This window comes from Oryctolagus cuniculus, chromosome 9 (assembly GCF_964237555.1).
Source record: "Oryctolagus cuniculus chromosome 9, mOryCun1.1, whole genome shotgun sequence".
In the NCBI taxonomy this organism is placed as follows: Eukaryota; Metazoa; Chordata; class Mammalia; order Lagomorpha; family Leporidae; genus Oryctolagus; species Oryctolagus cuniculus.
The window spans coordinates 85,211,862-85,226,241 of record NC_091440.1 but is presented as its reverse complement, the minus strand read 5'-3'; the positions used below and the strand labels follow the sequence as shown (position 1 = coordinate 85,226,241).

The 14,380-nt window shown below is 46.2% G+C and overlaps 1 protein-coding gene across 6 annotated transcripts in view; it reads left to right on the top strand.

Annotated features, from left to right (window-relative positions):
- The window catches only part of MTUS2 (microtubule associated scaffold protein 2), a 663,674-nt gene that overhangs the window by 505,940 nt on the left and 143,354 nt on the right, over positions 1-14,380 (top strand). For all 6 annotated transcript variants that reach the window (XM_051834132.2, XM_051834128.2, XM_051834131.2 and 3 more), the window contains one exon: positions 10,238-10,449. In XM_051834132.2, the coding sequence (XP_051690092.2) occupies positions 10,238-10,449 (212 nt within the window). The remainder of the gene's footprint in view (positions 1-10,237; positions 10,450-14,380) is intronic.

Sequence of the window (14,380 nt, the reverse complement as noted above, 5' to 3'; positions counted from 1 at the left end):
TCCTGAAGTGAAGTGGACACTATGAGAAATGGTGACTTGATCAGCATAGCCCTGACTGCTGATGGACAACTTAATACATTATCCCTCATAGTATTTTTTTTTTGTCTGTTCTACTTGATATGACTGGTTTAATTCTGTAATTATCACACAGTTATTCTTGAGTGTTGAAAATTAACTGAAATGTGATCCCTGTTGAACGTAAGAGTGGGAATAAGAGAGGGAAGAGATGTGTAATTTGGGGCATGCTCGGGCTGACTTGCCCCAATTGGTAGAGTTGGAAACATACCAGGGGATTCCAATTCAATCCCATCAAGGTGGCATGTGCCAATGCCATCTCGCTATTCCAGGTGATCAATTTCAGTTCACAATTGATCATAATGAAAGGACTGAGAGTCAAGGGGAGCACATGGGCAAGTCTAGTATCTGCTGACACCAACCGATAGAATGGATAAAGGGGAGAGTGGTCCAGCATGGGAAGTGAGATGCTCAGCAGACTCATAGAATGGCGGATGTCCTAAATAGCACTCTGGCCTCAGAATCAGCCCTGAAGGCACTCGGATCTGGCTGAAAAGCCCATGAGAGTATTTCAGGCATGGAAAGCCAAGACACTCTGGCAAAAAGATCTCTGTGAGTGAGATCCCAGTGGAAAGAACAGGTCTTCAAAGAGGGAGGTGCCTTTCTCTGAAGGGAGGAGAGAACCTCCACTTTGACTATGACCGTGTCTAAACAAGATAAGAGTCGGAGAACTCAGGGGGCTTCCATAGCCTTGGAAACTCATAACTGGTGCATAGGGAGATTACTGATGCCATAAACAGGAGTGTCAATTTGTGAAGTCAACGGCAGGAGTCACTGTGCACTTACTCCTCATGTAGGATCTCTGTCCTTAACGTGCTGTACACTGAGGCTTAATGCTATAACGAGTACTCAAACAGTATATTTCACTTTGTGTTTCTATGGGGGTGCAAACGATTGAAATCTTTACTTAATGTACACTAAACTGATCTTCTGTAAAAAAAAAAATTAATTATCAATTCCCAACTTGACTCTCACTGGGATTAAACATGACAATAGGTCTGATCTGATTTCATCATCATTTAAAAAAAATCATCTATTATTTTTCACTTTATGTTTCTGTGTGGGAGCAAACTGTTGAAATACTTACTTAAGGTATGCTAGGCTGATCTTCTGTATATTAAGATAATCGAAAATGAATCTTGACGTGAATGGAGGGGGAAAGGGAGTGGGAAGGGGGGGGTTGTGGGTGGGAGGGACGGTATGGGGGGGGAAGCCATTGTAACACATGAGTCGTACTTTGGAAATTTATATTCATTAAATAAAAGATAAAAAATAAAAAAAAATAAAAAAAAAATTTATGTGGTTTTTAGCACATGCACAAGATTGCATAACTATCATCGTTAATTCCAGAACACTCAGTATTCCAAAATGAATCCATGCACCCCTTAGCAGTCATTACTGAAACTGAGCTTCCCTAAGTCCCTGGAAACCACTAGTCTACTTTTTGTTTTATGGATTTTGCTACTCTGGAGATTTCATATAAACATAATCGTGCAATATGTAACCTTTTGTGTCTGTTTCTTTCACTTAGCACACTGTTTTCAAAATGCATATGTGTGGTAGCGTGGATCAGTATTTTGTTCCTTTTTATGAATGAATGATATTCAGTTGTGTTGATATAACACATTTTGTGTATTTCTTTTTTTTTCCCAAAGAAACCTTTTATTTAATGAGTACAGATTTCATAGGTACAACTTTAGGAATATAGTGATTCTTCCCGCCATACCCACCACCCCATCCCCACTCCCACCCCATATCCCCCTCCCTCTCCCATTCCCAGTCCAATTCTCCATTAAAATTCATTTTCAATTAACTTTATACACAGAATACCAACTCTATACTAAGTAAAGATTTCAACAATTTGCACACATACAAAAACACAAAATATAAAAAACTGAGAACAAGTTTTACTGTTAATTCTCATAGTACAACTCATTAAGGACAGAGGTCCTGCATGGGAAGTTAGTGCACAGTGACTCCTATTGTTGATTTAACAATTAACACTCTTCTGTATGACGTCAGTGATCACCTTAGAAGTAAGTCTGTAGGAAATGTATGTGGAACTATAGAGCTTCTCCCTCTCTTATTACCACTCTTATTTTTTACTGGGATCTATTTTCAATTGAGTTTACATATATATGTTTAATTCTACGTTAAGTAAGTGTTCAACCAATGATATTAAGAAGAAGAAAAAAAGCTGTTCCTGGACTGTTAGTACATGGGCTGTTCAATTCATTGCTTCTCAAAGTGTCAATTTCACTTCTACAGGATTCCTTTTAGGTGCAGGTACCCTATTACTTATCACAGATCAGGGAGAATATATGGTATTTGTCCCTTTAGGACTGGCTTATTTCACTAAAAATGTCGTCTTTCAGGTTCATCCATTTTGTTGCAAATGACCGGATTTCATTTTTTTACCACTGTGTCATATTCCATAGAGTACATATCCCATAATTTCTTTATCCAGTCTTCAGTTGATGGGCATTTACATTGATTCCATGTCTTAGCTATTGTTAATTGAGGTGCAATAAACATGGGGGTGCAGATACCTCTTTTATTTGCTGATTTCATTTCCCTTGGGTAAATTCCAAGGAATGGGATGGCTGAGTCATATGGGAAGTCTACATTCAGATTTCTGAGGTATCTCCATACTGTCTTCTATAGTGGCTTTACCAGTTTACATTCCTCAAACAGTGGATTAGGGTACCCTTTTCCCCACATCCTCACCAGCATTTGTTGTTTGATGATTTATCTACATCAAACTAGAAAAGAATCTGCTCCTTTCTGGGGTTAGGAAATATCAACCTTTTGTTCCCCAGTGAGGGTGTAACTTGTTTAATGACTGGGTTGCTGCCCAGTCTCATGATTCCTGCTAGAAGGAGGTGCCCCACGTGCGCACCACCTGCTCTTTGCGTTTCTCCACCACTCAGAAAACCCAGGTAAGCAGCTGCCAATGCTAAGTAGGAAAACATGAGGACATTTCAGAAAGTTCATGGGAAAAATAGAATTAGAAGATAAGTTTATTTTAGTGCAAATTTTGTTTTGTTTTGTTCGTGTTTGGAAATCCAAGCATAGTTTTGTTTTGTTTTGTTTTGTTTTGTTTTCATTCTGGGCATTTCCCATGATCTTTTTGAAGATCTCTTGCAGTGTACCACTGGGCACAATTTTCTGAAATACATTCAGATTGGTTTGATCAAAATAAAGCCTATCCAAGTCCAAAATCACTCAGCACAAGTGCTCCCTCTGGGATCCTGCTGTCTGTTAAGATGTTGACTGAGCTCATGAAGTATTTTTCCTTAAACTGAGAAGCTATCAAAGTTGTGTCCTATAATCACTTTCTCTCTTGTTTGCAAGTATGAAGGTCATGGTCCTTCTCAGATGTTGTAAAAACATGCAGGTTCCAATGTGACGCTGGTTGCTTGTTGCTGTGCCCGTGAAGCTTCCCAGCTTTCAAATTACACTGACACTGTCCATGCTTTCGAGTCCTCTGGTAAGTGACCAGAAGACTGCGGATAAATTTTTAATACTCTCGTTCCATTTTCTCAGGCATGTCCTCTCCAGAGCTCAACCTTTGCACGCAAACTGTTTATAACTCAGCCTTGGCACGCACACTGTTTACATTCACCTTTGTGAGGTTAGTGACTTTGTCCTGAGGACCTCGGAGTTGCCATCCGTCACCTGGATCAGCAAAAATTCTGTCTGCCCCTATTCAGAGTAACTTATTCATTTTCCTGAGGGTAGTTTCAACTGATAGGCTAAGTCTAATGGGCTAAAAATAGAGACTGGGCAAGATTTGGACAAGAGGAGGGTGTTCTAGATGTAGAGTTTGTCCCCTCGCTCCTGTGGGACATGGTACAGATGGGGTAGTTAGTGTCTCTAACTTGGGCAGAGTGTTGAGACCCCTTGGTAGGGGTGAAAAGCCCTAAGAGGCAGCAGTGAATTAATGAGTCCCAGACAATGGACGCCCTGAGGGCAAGAACAGGAACTTGTTCCCCTACAGAGAAAGTGATCAAAGGGCTCAATTATAATTGTCCCCTGTGAACTGCAGGACATGAAGCTCTGTCACCGGAGAAGAGGCAGTGGATGTGGAAGCCGTGGGGTTCTTGTCTTCATGCTAGAAAGAATTCAGGCGTGAGACAGAGCGGAGTGATAAGGCTTTACTGGGGACAGGGCATCTGTCAGGACGGAAGGGACAGAGAGAGGGCCCAGTTGCTTGGACTGGGGGAGAGTGAGGTTACACGGCTAAATGGAGAGAATACTCCTGGACAGGCCAGGCGGGCGGCTCAGCAGAGGCAGAGAGCTGAGCATGCAGTCTGTTTGGACTCCCTAGGTTTTTTAGGGAGTCTGTTTACCCACCTCCCTCTCTCCAGGACAAAAGGCTGGGAGTCCTAGTGGTAGGGTTTGTTGGGTAAAAAAATTAGCAAATGTCTCCCCAGATTTGCTGACTTGCTGGGCAGAGTAGTGGGGCTTCCCTTAGGGTGTCTGTGAAGGTTTTATGGCCCCATATTATCAGGTCAGGTAACTCATTTGGTCTGGAGGAGAGAGAATGCTTCTGGGAGCTTCCCTTGGGGAGAAGGGCTGGGAGCACCTGGGAGGTTATCAGGGTCTGGGGCAGGACTCTGAAGTGCAAGATGCTGGACCTCTGGAGTTTCTGCAGTAGGTGCCAGTCTTCAGGCCTGTCTCACACACAGAGAGGTTCAATTTCCAACTTCCTACCTAAGTTTGACATCAGCTCTATCTGTAGGTCACGGCTGATGCTGGCCCTAACATCTTTCTGCTCATCTACATCATATAGAAGAGGTGCATGGGAACTAAAAGTCAATAGCTGTTGGGAAGGGTCCACAGCATTCAGTATTGAGTATTTCTACTGGTATTTCTGCTTTTTTTTTTTTTTGTCACTTCACTTGAAGACTCCAAAATGATTAATAAGCCCCATTAATCTCAGCTTCCTCTCTCAGCTGGGTGGAAATCAGAAGGACAAGGGAGGCGACCAGAGCTTTGTGTCTTTGGTAAAAAACAACACAGATAAATAGGTTCTGCCTGCCTGCTTTGCTGCTTTGAACCTTAGACCACCAGAGAAGCAATAGGAAAGCTGCAAGGAGCAGGGAGGGAGACGATCAGATATTCCAGCATCTGGAAGTGTCTCTGGGGCAGGGGTGTGGTGTGACTCTCGTTTATGACCTGCAGGGCGGTTCTTCCTGAGAGTGTGGCTGTCGGAGGGCAGAAGGAATTCACCATCACCATTTTTTTTAAAGATTTACTTATTTATTTGAAAGTCAAAGTTACACACACACACACACACACACACACACACACAGAGGGAGAAAGAGAGAGAGAGAGAGAGGTCTTCCATCCTCTGGTTCACTCCCCAGTTGGCCACAACAGCCATAGCTGCATCCATCAGAAGCCAGGAGCCAGGAGCTTCTTCCCTGTCTCCCAAGCAGGTGCAGGGGTCCAAGGACTTGAGCCATCCTCTACTGCTTTCCCAGGCCACAGCAGAGAGCTGGATCAGAAGTAGAGCAGCCAGGTCTTGAACTGGCACCCATGTAGGATGCTGGCACTGCAGGCGGCAGCTTTACCTGCTACATCACAGTGCCGGCCCCATCACCATTTTTCATCCTGGCATCCACCGTGTGCCCTGTGAGCTCCAGGCAGCCCCCATCCTCCAGAAGCTTTCCCTCCCATTAGCCCCTTACTCCCTAAGCAGATTACCATTTTTTCTGCATTTATGTGCTGGCTTCTGCGAGCAGACAGTGAAAGCAAACACCTGTCCTGCCACAGGTGGAGCTGACGGGGATGGGGAGGGGTCTTTCATCTTCTTTCAGCTTAGGCTCTCCACTCCCAGTGTGGCACAAGAGTCTACATTCATCTTGGTGGGTCACCCTGGTGATGGTTGGACATATGGATGGACAGGAAAGTAGGTAGCAAACCAGTACTTAAGGAAGTGAACTATTAACATAGTTAAAAACTGACAGCACATCAAAGACTACTGTTTTCAGGGAAGACTAAAAATACACCACTGGCAGAAAAATGATTATTAGTCTCAGGCAGAGATTAAATGTGATATATTTAGAAAATGGCAAAATGCTTTTTAGCTAAAAGTAGTAGAGAACCCCACAACCACCCTTGTTTCTCAACTTTTCTTTCCTACAGTCTCAGCTGTGAGGCCTGAACCCTAGTCTATTCTGTGACATTGAACGGGTACCAAGCAGAGTCCCAACGAAGGGCGCTGGTGTCACAAGACAGCAAAGCTGCTGCCTGCTGTGTTGGTCCCCAAAAGTGATGCTCTCTGGAGAGCCTCTGTCTTAGCTCAGAACCTGGGTGGATGGCAGCCCCAGGAATAGAAATGGGAATTGAGTACACCATTGTTGGATAGAACTCTGGAATTTTGAGGACTGAGTAAAATATAATAATGATACCTATATCAAAGTCAGAGCCAAGAATAGGATGTCACTGATCCCTTCTGTATTGTCCATTTACCACTGAGAGTAATTTCTGACCTCATGATGATAGTGATGATGATGGTGATGACAATGGCAGTGATAATAATATTTAAAGGTAGCAGGTCCAAGTAGCCATCCCACCCAAGAATAAACCTGACAGCTAAAAACACGTGACTCTGTTGGTGCTTAAAGACACCTGCCAGCTCAGAGGTGACCTCCTTTAGCATAGATGGCAATGAGCTTTCATTCACTGAGCTGGAAGTAAGTTTCCTTATTTTCTTTAGGTTTCTGAAAGAAATGCCTTCTGTTTTACCAGTAGCAAGCACCTGATACCTTAGCACATTTAATGAAAGCACTGGAGTGTTTTGTAAACTCACCAGCCACAACAGTACAAAAGCAAAAAAATTGAGGTGGGAAAAAAAATCCACCTTAGACCTTAGGTTGTTTCCTAAGATCACCAACAAACCACTCAGCTTTTACGTTTGTTTTGTTGGCAGATTTGAGAATGTTGAGATGTACTACATATTAAGATTGACTTGCCTACAATATGCTAGCGATTTTTCTAGAAGACTATGGAAACAGTTTCAAAGATGGGATAATTTCACGTTCTGCCATCCCGTTCAGTCACAATAATTTAACTTGTGTCATGTGTGAAGTCACATCTCAATCTCTGATGACTTGTTAAAAGGAAGAAGTTGTAATTAAAATTAGTGTGGTTCCTGTTACATTAGCAATCAGAAGCATTGAGATCAATTAACCACTTTTCTCCTTAAAAGATGAGGCTCTTGAGTATTCACAAGCCCATAACCCTCCCAGGTTGCAGTGTGTCAGGTTCTGAAGAGGTTGCTGTTCGCTGATTTGTTTTGTATGTTGCACTCTGATATTTTAGAGGAGAAAACAACAAATAGGGAAGAGAGAGCACTTGAAATATTCAAGGTGATTGATGATCACTGTGGCCGGTGTCCATGGCTGACCTGCCTGTGCGAAGGGAAGGATGCACCCTTGGGGTGTGGGTCCATGGTCAACCACAAGGTTCTCCGACTGCCTGTGGATTCCAGGTCTCTCCCAGCCTTGCACACAGCAATGGGGTCCCAGGAAGACACCTGCTCCCCATGAGTCTTTGATTATGATGCATGGCTTTCCTAGGATGGATGGATGGTGGGTGGATAGGGGTCTTTCTTGCCTTCCCGCCTTCCAGCTTCAGCCTTAAAGTTGCCTCTTCTTGACCCTCCCCATCCCTGTCCGGAACCCCGGGCAGAACTCCTGGTGCCACAGCACCTCATATTTGTGTGGTGGCAGCCAGACCTCAGAGGGCTTTTGTGGGCCAGGGTAAGGAGTAAGGACTTTCTTCTTACTGTGATGGAGAGCAGTTAGGAGAGGAGGAGGGCCAGCGCAGGTCAGGAGCTGGCTCACATTTGCAAAGATCATTCTGGCCACAGTGTGGGGAAGGATGAGAAGAAGCAAGACTTCCCATGAGAAGATAAGGGGTGATGGTGGCTTGGGCTAGACTTGTAGCCATGGAGGTGGTGTGAATTCACTTTGGAGGAATATGTTGGAGGGGACCTGATAGTGTTCTGGTGCAGGAGAGGTAGTCAGGGTTTCGACTTGAACTTGATGTTGAAGAACAGGGTCACTAGAGCAACCACCTGAAAGAGGGGAAGGGACACTGGGGCAGTTCAGAGGTTGCTAGGTAAAGAGATTTCTTAATCTGTATTTTTGGGGTGGTACCACTATGGACTCATGCAGATTCGTTGATTTATTGCTTTGTAGCCAATTACAGTTATTTTTCTTTTTGATAATCAAGTTGTCCCAGAACTTTGGTCAGGAGGAGCCCCTCCAAGCTGGCTGCATGTTCTGCTGCCCTGCTCACCATCAACCTCAGGGAATTTCTAGCACAAGGTACCTCAGACCAGCCTTGCACTTTCCTTTTACCACATCTGGAATGAGCTGTTTATCCAAGGAGTCTCCGTTGTTGTTAGTGAGAAAAGGTATAAAGAAAACAGGAACTTAAGCCGGCGCCGTGGCTCAATAGGCTAATCCTCCACCTTGCGGCGCCGGCACACCGGGTTCTAGTCCCGGTCGGGGCGCCGGATTCTGTCCCGGTTGCCCCTCTTCCAGGCCAGCTCTCTGCTATGGCCAGGGAGTGCAGTGGAGGATGGCCCAAGTGCTTGGGCCCTGCACCCCATGGGAGACCAGGAAAAGCACCTGGCTCCTGGCTCCTGCCATCGGATCAGCGCGGTGCGCCGGCTGCAGCGGCGGCCATTGGAGGGTGAACCAACGGCAAAGGAAGACCTTTCTCTCTGTCTCTCTCTCACTGTCCACTCTGCCTGTCAAAAAAAAAAAAAAAGAAAAAAAAGAAAACAGGAACTGGATGTTTGGCGTATTCATTGCCACTGGGGTATCATTGCTTCCAGACCCTTCCAGAGACAAGAATGGCAAAGCGGCTTTCTGCTTGTGTAATCCTGAATTCGTAGTGATGTATGCAATTCAAATTTAATACAGCAGGCCTTCTCTTAACTATCTAGTTCTATATATGTCATTTTTGTGTTGAATGAAAATTTTGGAACCTAATAAAATTAACATACCTCTTTACTAAATATATAAAATCATTTCCAAAATCGCAATACTAATATCATTACTTGCAAAAAACCTCCAGGTAAAGCCATTCTTTTTTTTTTTTTTTTTTTTTTTTTTTTTTTTTTTTTTTTTGACAGGCAGAGTGGACAGTGAGAGAGAGAGAGAGAGAAAGGTCTTCCTTTACCATTGGTTCACCCTCCAATGGCTGCTGCAGCTGGCACACCGCGCATATCTGATGGCAGGAGCCAGGTACTCATCCTGGTCTCCCATGGGGTGCAGGGCCCAAGCACTTGGGCCATCCTCCACTGCACTCCCGGGCCACAGCAGAGAGCTGGCCTGGAAGAGGGGCAACCGGGACAGAATCCGGCGCCCCGACTGGGACTAGAACCCGGTGTGCCGGCGCCGCAAGGCGGAGGATTAGCCTAGTGAGCCGCGGCGCCGGCCTCAAGTAAAGCCATTCTAAAAGAAATATAGGAGTCACCAGGTTATTGTAAGTTTGTCTTTCATCTGGATTGATTAGCTTATTTCCCATGAGACATTTTCAAAGAGTAACCCCCTTTAAGAAAAATAAAAAGCAACTGCCTCAACTCTCTAAACAGGTATAGAAGAAATGTTAGAAGCTGAAAAGAATTTGGCAGTATCATCTATTAATCTTTTTCCAAGCATGAAACTTTGCACTGAGAACCATATAAATAGTGCAAATAACTTAAATGTCTGTTTTTTCTTTTAATACTTAAAATGGCAAACCACAAGCAATTCCATCTCTGTGCTCACTTTTGATGTACTCCTCTCTAGATGAAGCTGCTGTCAGGTTTGGTTTGATTTTGTTTTTAATTTATTTGGGAGACAGAGAGACAGACAGACAGACAGATCTTCTATCTGCTGGTTCGCTTCCCAAATGCCTGCAACAGCTAGGACTGGGCCAGGCCAAAGTCAGGAGCCAGGAATTCAATCCAGGTTTTGCACAAGGGTGGCAGAGACCCAGCTACTTGAACCATCAGCACTGCTTCCCAGAAAGCTGGCTGGAGCCAGGGGCCGCCTCCTGGGACACAGGCTTTCCAGCTGCCTGCTCCCTGTTGTGCTATGTGTGCTGAGCATTTTTTCACAAGTGACTGGATTTTTTTTGTTGTTGTTGTTTATAGGCTACCCAAAGCAGAGAGCAGCAGCTCCTCGGAACGGATTTGCACCCAAGCCTGACCTGCAGGCGCGCGAGGCTGAGAGGCAGCTGGTGCAGCGGCTGAAAGACAGGTGCGAGCGGCAGGCCCGGCTGCTCGGCCTCGCCCGTGCGGAGCTGAGAAGGGCCGTCTGCGGCTTCGACGCCCTTGCCGTGTCCACGCGGCATTTCTTTGGAAAGGTGAGGCCCCATTGGAAGACTGTGGAAGGGCTCACGTTCAGGGGATGGGCAGGCGGAGGGAGGTGATGGTGGCAGGCTGCGGGTGTTTTCGCATGGTTTGGGGGTTAGACTTGAGTTTTGATTGTCAGAAGGTCATGGCAGCATCCAGTCATGTTTGGGGAGCCAGATTTATCCTTAGGTGGCAAAAAATAAATTGGTTCAGGAAGACTGATGAATAAGCTTGATTGCAAAAACGCAAAGGTGTGAAGGAAGAAAGAAAAAGAGACAGGTGAACATTTCTGAAGGAAGTGGAGCAGGTGAGATGAGTGGGTCCTCAAGTGTCTGCTCGCTTCTGCTCCGTCTCAGTTCTGTTCCCCTTGGCTGTTGATGGGAATGCAATACACAGGCCGAGTGGTTGTAGGAGGGAGGGTGTCTCATCAGGTCCCTGATCACGGTGTCACAGCATGAGGCAAGGTGGGGGTCCTGCCTGCACCCTCAGTTGTGATGACAACACAGGGATCACTGGTTTCTTCTCAGCAAGTGTCCAGGGGGCTCCTGGGACCACCCAGCCTCTGTGTGTTTATTAGCAGGAAGGCAGTTCAGCTTCCCAGCTCCTGGACAGCGAAGGGGGAGGCTGGTGGCCGCCTGGTGTCTGGCTGCCGCTGTGTGCCACCTTGAAGTGGCCACAACCCAGCCTCCTTGCAGGAGGAAATGAGCATGGACTCGGGGATCTGGACCTTGTGAATGGGCTTTCTGCGTCTCAGAGATGCCCCCCTGCTGTCTCTGAATGGGAGGAGATAGAAATGCTCTCCACATAAGAAAGTGGATGGACTGAAGTTCTGGCTAAGTTAAAGAAGAAACGCAGGAGACTTCAGTGTAAGTAGCGTCACGCGTGCTGGTACCTGCTTCATTTACCCTCTGAGCCTTAAAAGGTGGAGCACCTGGCCCTTAGGATGACCCGGAGCCTCCCTGAGCTGTTCTTTCTTTATTCTTCTTTTCTTTTCCACTTACAGCTTTTAGCAGAAGAGCCATTTATCAGTTGCTTCCTGTTGTAAGGAAAGACAAGATAAATGGCTAGCACCAAAAATTCAGTTCAACCGATCATTTCAGCCTCTCCCCAACCAAAATTGTGGCTCTAGCCACACATGAATACTCTCATTTTCTCTCTAGCCTAGTAATGTTGGTGTCAACCTTGAGCCACTGAGGTGGCTGCAGCTCCAACCCTGTGCGAATTAAAATTAGAGACACTTCTGAGGTGCCACAGAGACTCTCCAGGATAAATACAGTTAGTTCAGATGGTTTGGGAAAAGGAGATTAGAAGATAAGTTTATTTGGATGCATAAATAGAAAGACTCACACACTTGATGTAAAGGAAACACTCTCCCTTGAGGATCAGTGAGCACCTGTTGCTGGCTCAGATGGGCAAAACACCCCACACATATTGCGCATATCACAGTAAGCGGTGCCCATGAACTTCTGGAAATGGTCTCTTATTGAGCATTGTATTAGAGAAGCCACAGAGTGGGGTTTTCTTTAAGATTTATTTTATTTATTTGAAAGACGGAGTTGCAGAGAGAGGTAGAGACAGAGAGAGAGGTCTTCCATCCCTTGGTTCACTCCCCCAGATGGCCTCAATGGCTGGAGCTGTGCCTATCCAAAGACAGGAGCCAGGAGCTTCTTCTGGGTCTCCCACGCAGGTGCAGGGGCCCAAGGACTTGGGCCATCTTCTACTGCTTTCCCAGGCCATAGCAGAGGCTGGATCACAAGAAAAGCAGCCGGGACTAGAACTGGCACCTACGTGTGATGCCGGAGCTTCAGACAAGGGCTTTAACCCGCTGTACCACAGTGCCGGCCTCAAGCAGTGTGGTTTTTTTTTTTTTCCTTCAGCTGGATGTATGTTTTCCACTATCACGCTGTTAATAAAGAGAAGAGAATAGCATGGTTTCTTCAAGTCAGTGCTCACATTGTTTCTCTGCCCACTCTGAGATTCCTTCTTTGCATCAACCAGAGCCATCCAAAGCCTTGAGAAAGGTTCCTTGGGGATCAGCAGCCACTGGCACAATGTATGGATGGTGTGCACCCTGTTTCACCAGCTGGAGCCTGGCAGGGGGGAAAGTCACTGTGTAAAGATGAGGGTCAGTTCCCCACAGCTCAGCATTTCTGTGCCCCAGGAAAATTCCTTGTTGGCCCATGGACCATGTGTGAATTCTGTTTCTCTGTAGCCTGCACAGGACTCTGAATCAGAGACCCCAGTGGGCTGGCAGGTGATCTCTAGACTCCTCCATGGGACCCCCTGCCAGCTGGGCTGCACGTGGCATTGTGCCCTGACGTGAATTCCATTTTCTTCCCAGTGAAGCACAACCCATCGCTCCAGACAGGTCTCTGAAGGGATCGGACACTTTGCCTCCCACACAATGTGTTTTCTGTCTTTCTAATCTCTCCAGATAAGCTCTAGGAAAGCAAGGCATGGGTATGTTTGTTTATTTAAGTCTCCCATGGAGCCTCGCCAGAGGCTTTGGGGCAGGTGGTCGTGTGTTCCCTGTGGATTAGACGTGGAGGTCTGACATGGAGGGGTTGAGGCAGAGCAGCCTTGACACCTGCAGTGATGGGGCCTGGGTACCTGAGGCACCCAACGCCCTCCATGGGTAACCCATGCACTATCGCTGTGCATGGGATATGGTCACAGCATGCCGGCTATGAAACAGTACAGCCTGTCTAACCAGCCTGCAAATGCAGCCTATTTATGCCCCACTGCTTAGACAGCCCTGCCAACCCTCCACCCTGTGAGGAACACATGTGTATCTTTTGTACCCTATGACGTGTTCCTTGCAAACTGTGATAGAACGGAGTGAGGGCACACTGCCAGCCAGGAGTCAGACCCATCTCTGCTCCACCCGGCAAGTCCCGGTGCCTCCATGATCGCCATTCTCATCACCAGCTTCGACACCAGCATTCCATATCCTTGCTCCCCATTCAAGTCCTGGCTGTTCCACTTCTGATCCAGCTGCCTGCTGATGCGCCAGGGAAAGCAGCTGAAGATGGCCCCAGTGCGTGGGCCCCTGCCACCTATATGGGAGACCCGGTTGGAGTTCCAGACTCCTGGCCCCAGCTATTGTGGGCATCTGGGGGGATGAACCAGTGGATGGAAGACACCTCTCTCTCTCTCTCTCTCTCTCTCTCCCCCCTCGCTACCCCGTCACCCTGCCTTTCAAACAAATAAAATAAATCTTTAAAAGAAAAAAAATGAGGAGCCCAGATAGGAATCGTCCATTTCTGTCCACGCTGACCGCTCGGGCAGAGCTGCTGGGCAGTTGTTGGCTCTGACACAGCGCAGCGTCTGGGGATTTGTTGTGCCGACAGCAGCCTCTCACTGGTGCTCATTCCAGGAAGATCTGTCCCTGCAGCCAGGATGCCCCTCAAAGGCCGGCCAGCTCTGCTGAAATCTGCTGCCCCAGACCTTGGGGTGCTGTGGCAATGAGGGTGGTGCTCAGGAACTCTGACTTCTCAGGGTCAAGTTGAATGTTTTAAGTCTTGTTCTTGCTGTCAAGTTCCTGGGAACGCTGCTCTTTAGCAGCCCCTGGTGGCCGATCCGTGGAACAATCTACATGGTCTTCCTTTTGAGGGCGTATCTGCATTCATTTTACTTTTCAAAAGATTCATGCTTACCCAATATTTTTCATATTGGTTTTGTCATTCTGTCATTAACTCTATAAATGTGAGGGCAGATGATGGTCTTAAATGGTTTTTCATTTATTGGTGTGATATGAAAGACATGAGAACTAATAGGTCAAGTATTTAAAACTTTTTGAGCTGTTTAATCACAAAATTAACAAATCCTGAACCTCTTTCTTGCCAAAGAATACATATTTAATGCTTTTACTATTTAACTTTTTATTACAAAAAAGTTTTAAATACAGAAAAATGGAAAGATTAGCACCCAAATACCCATCAT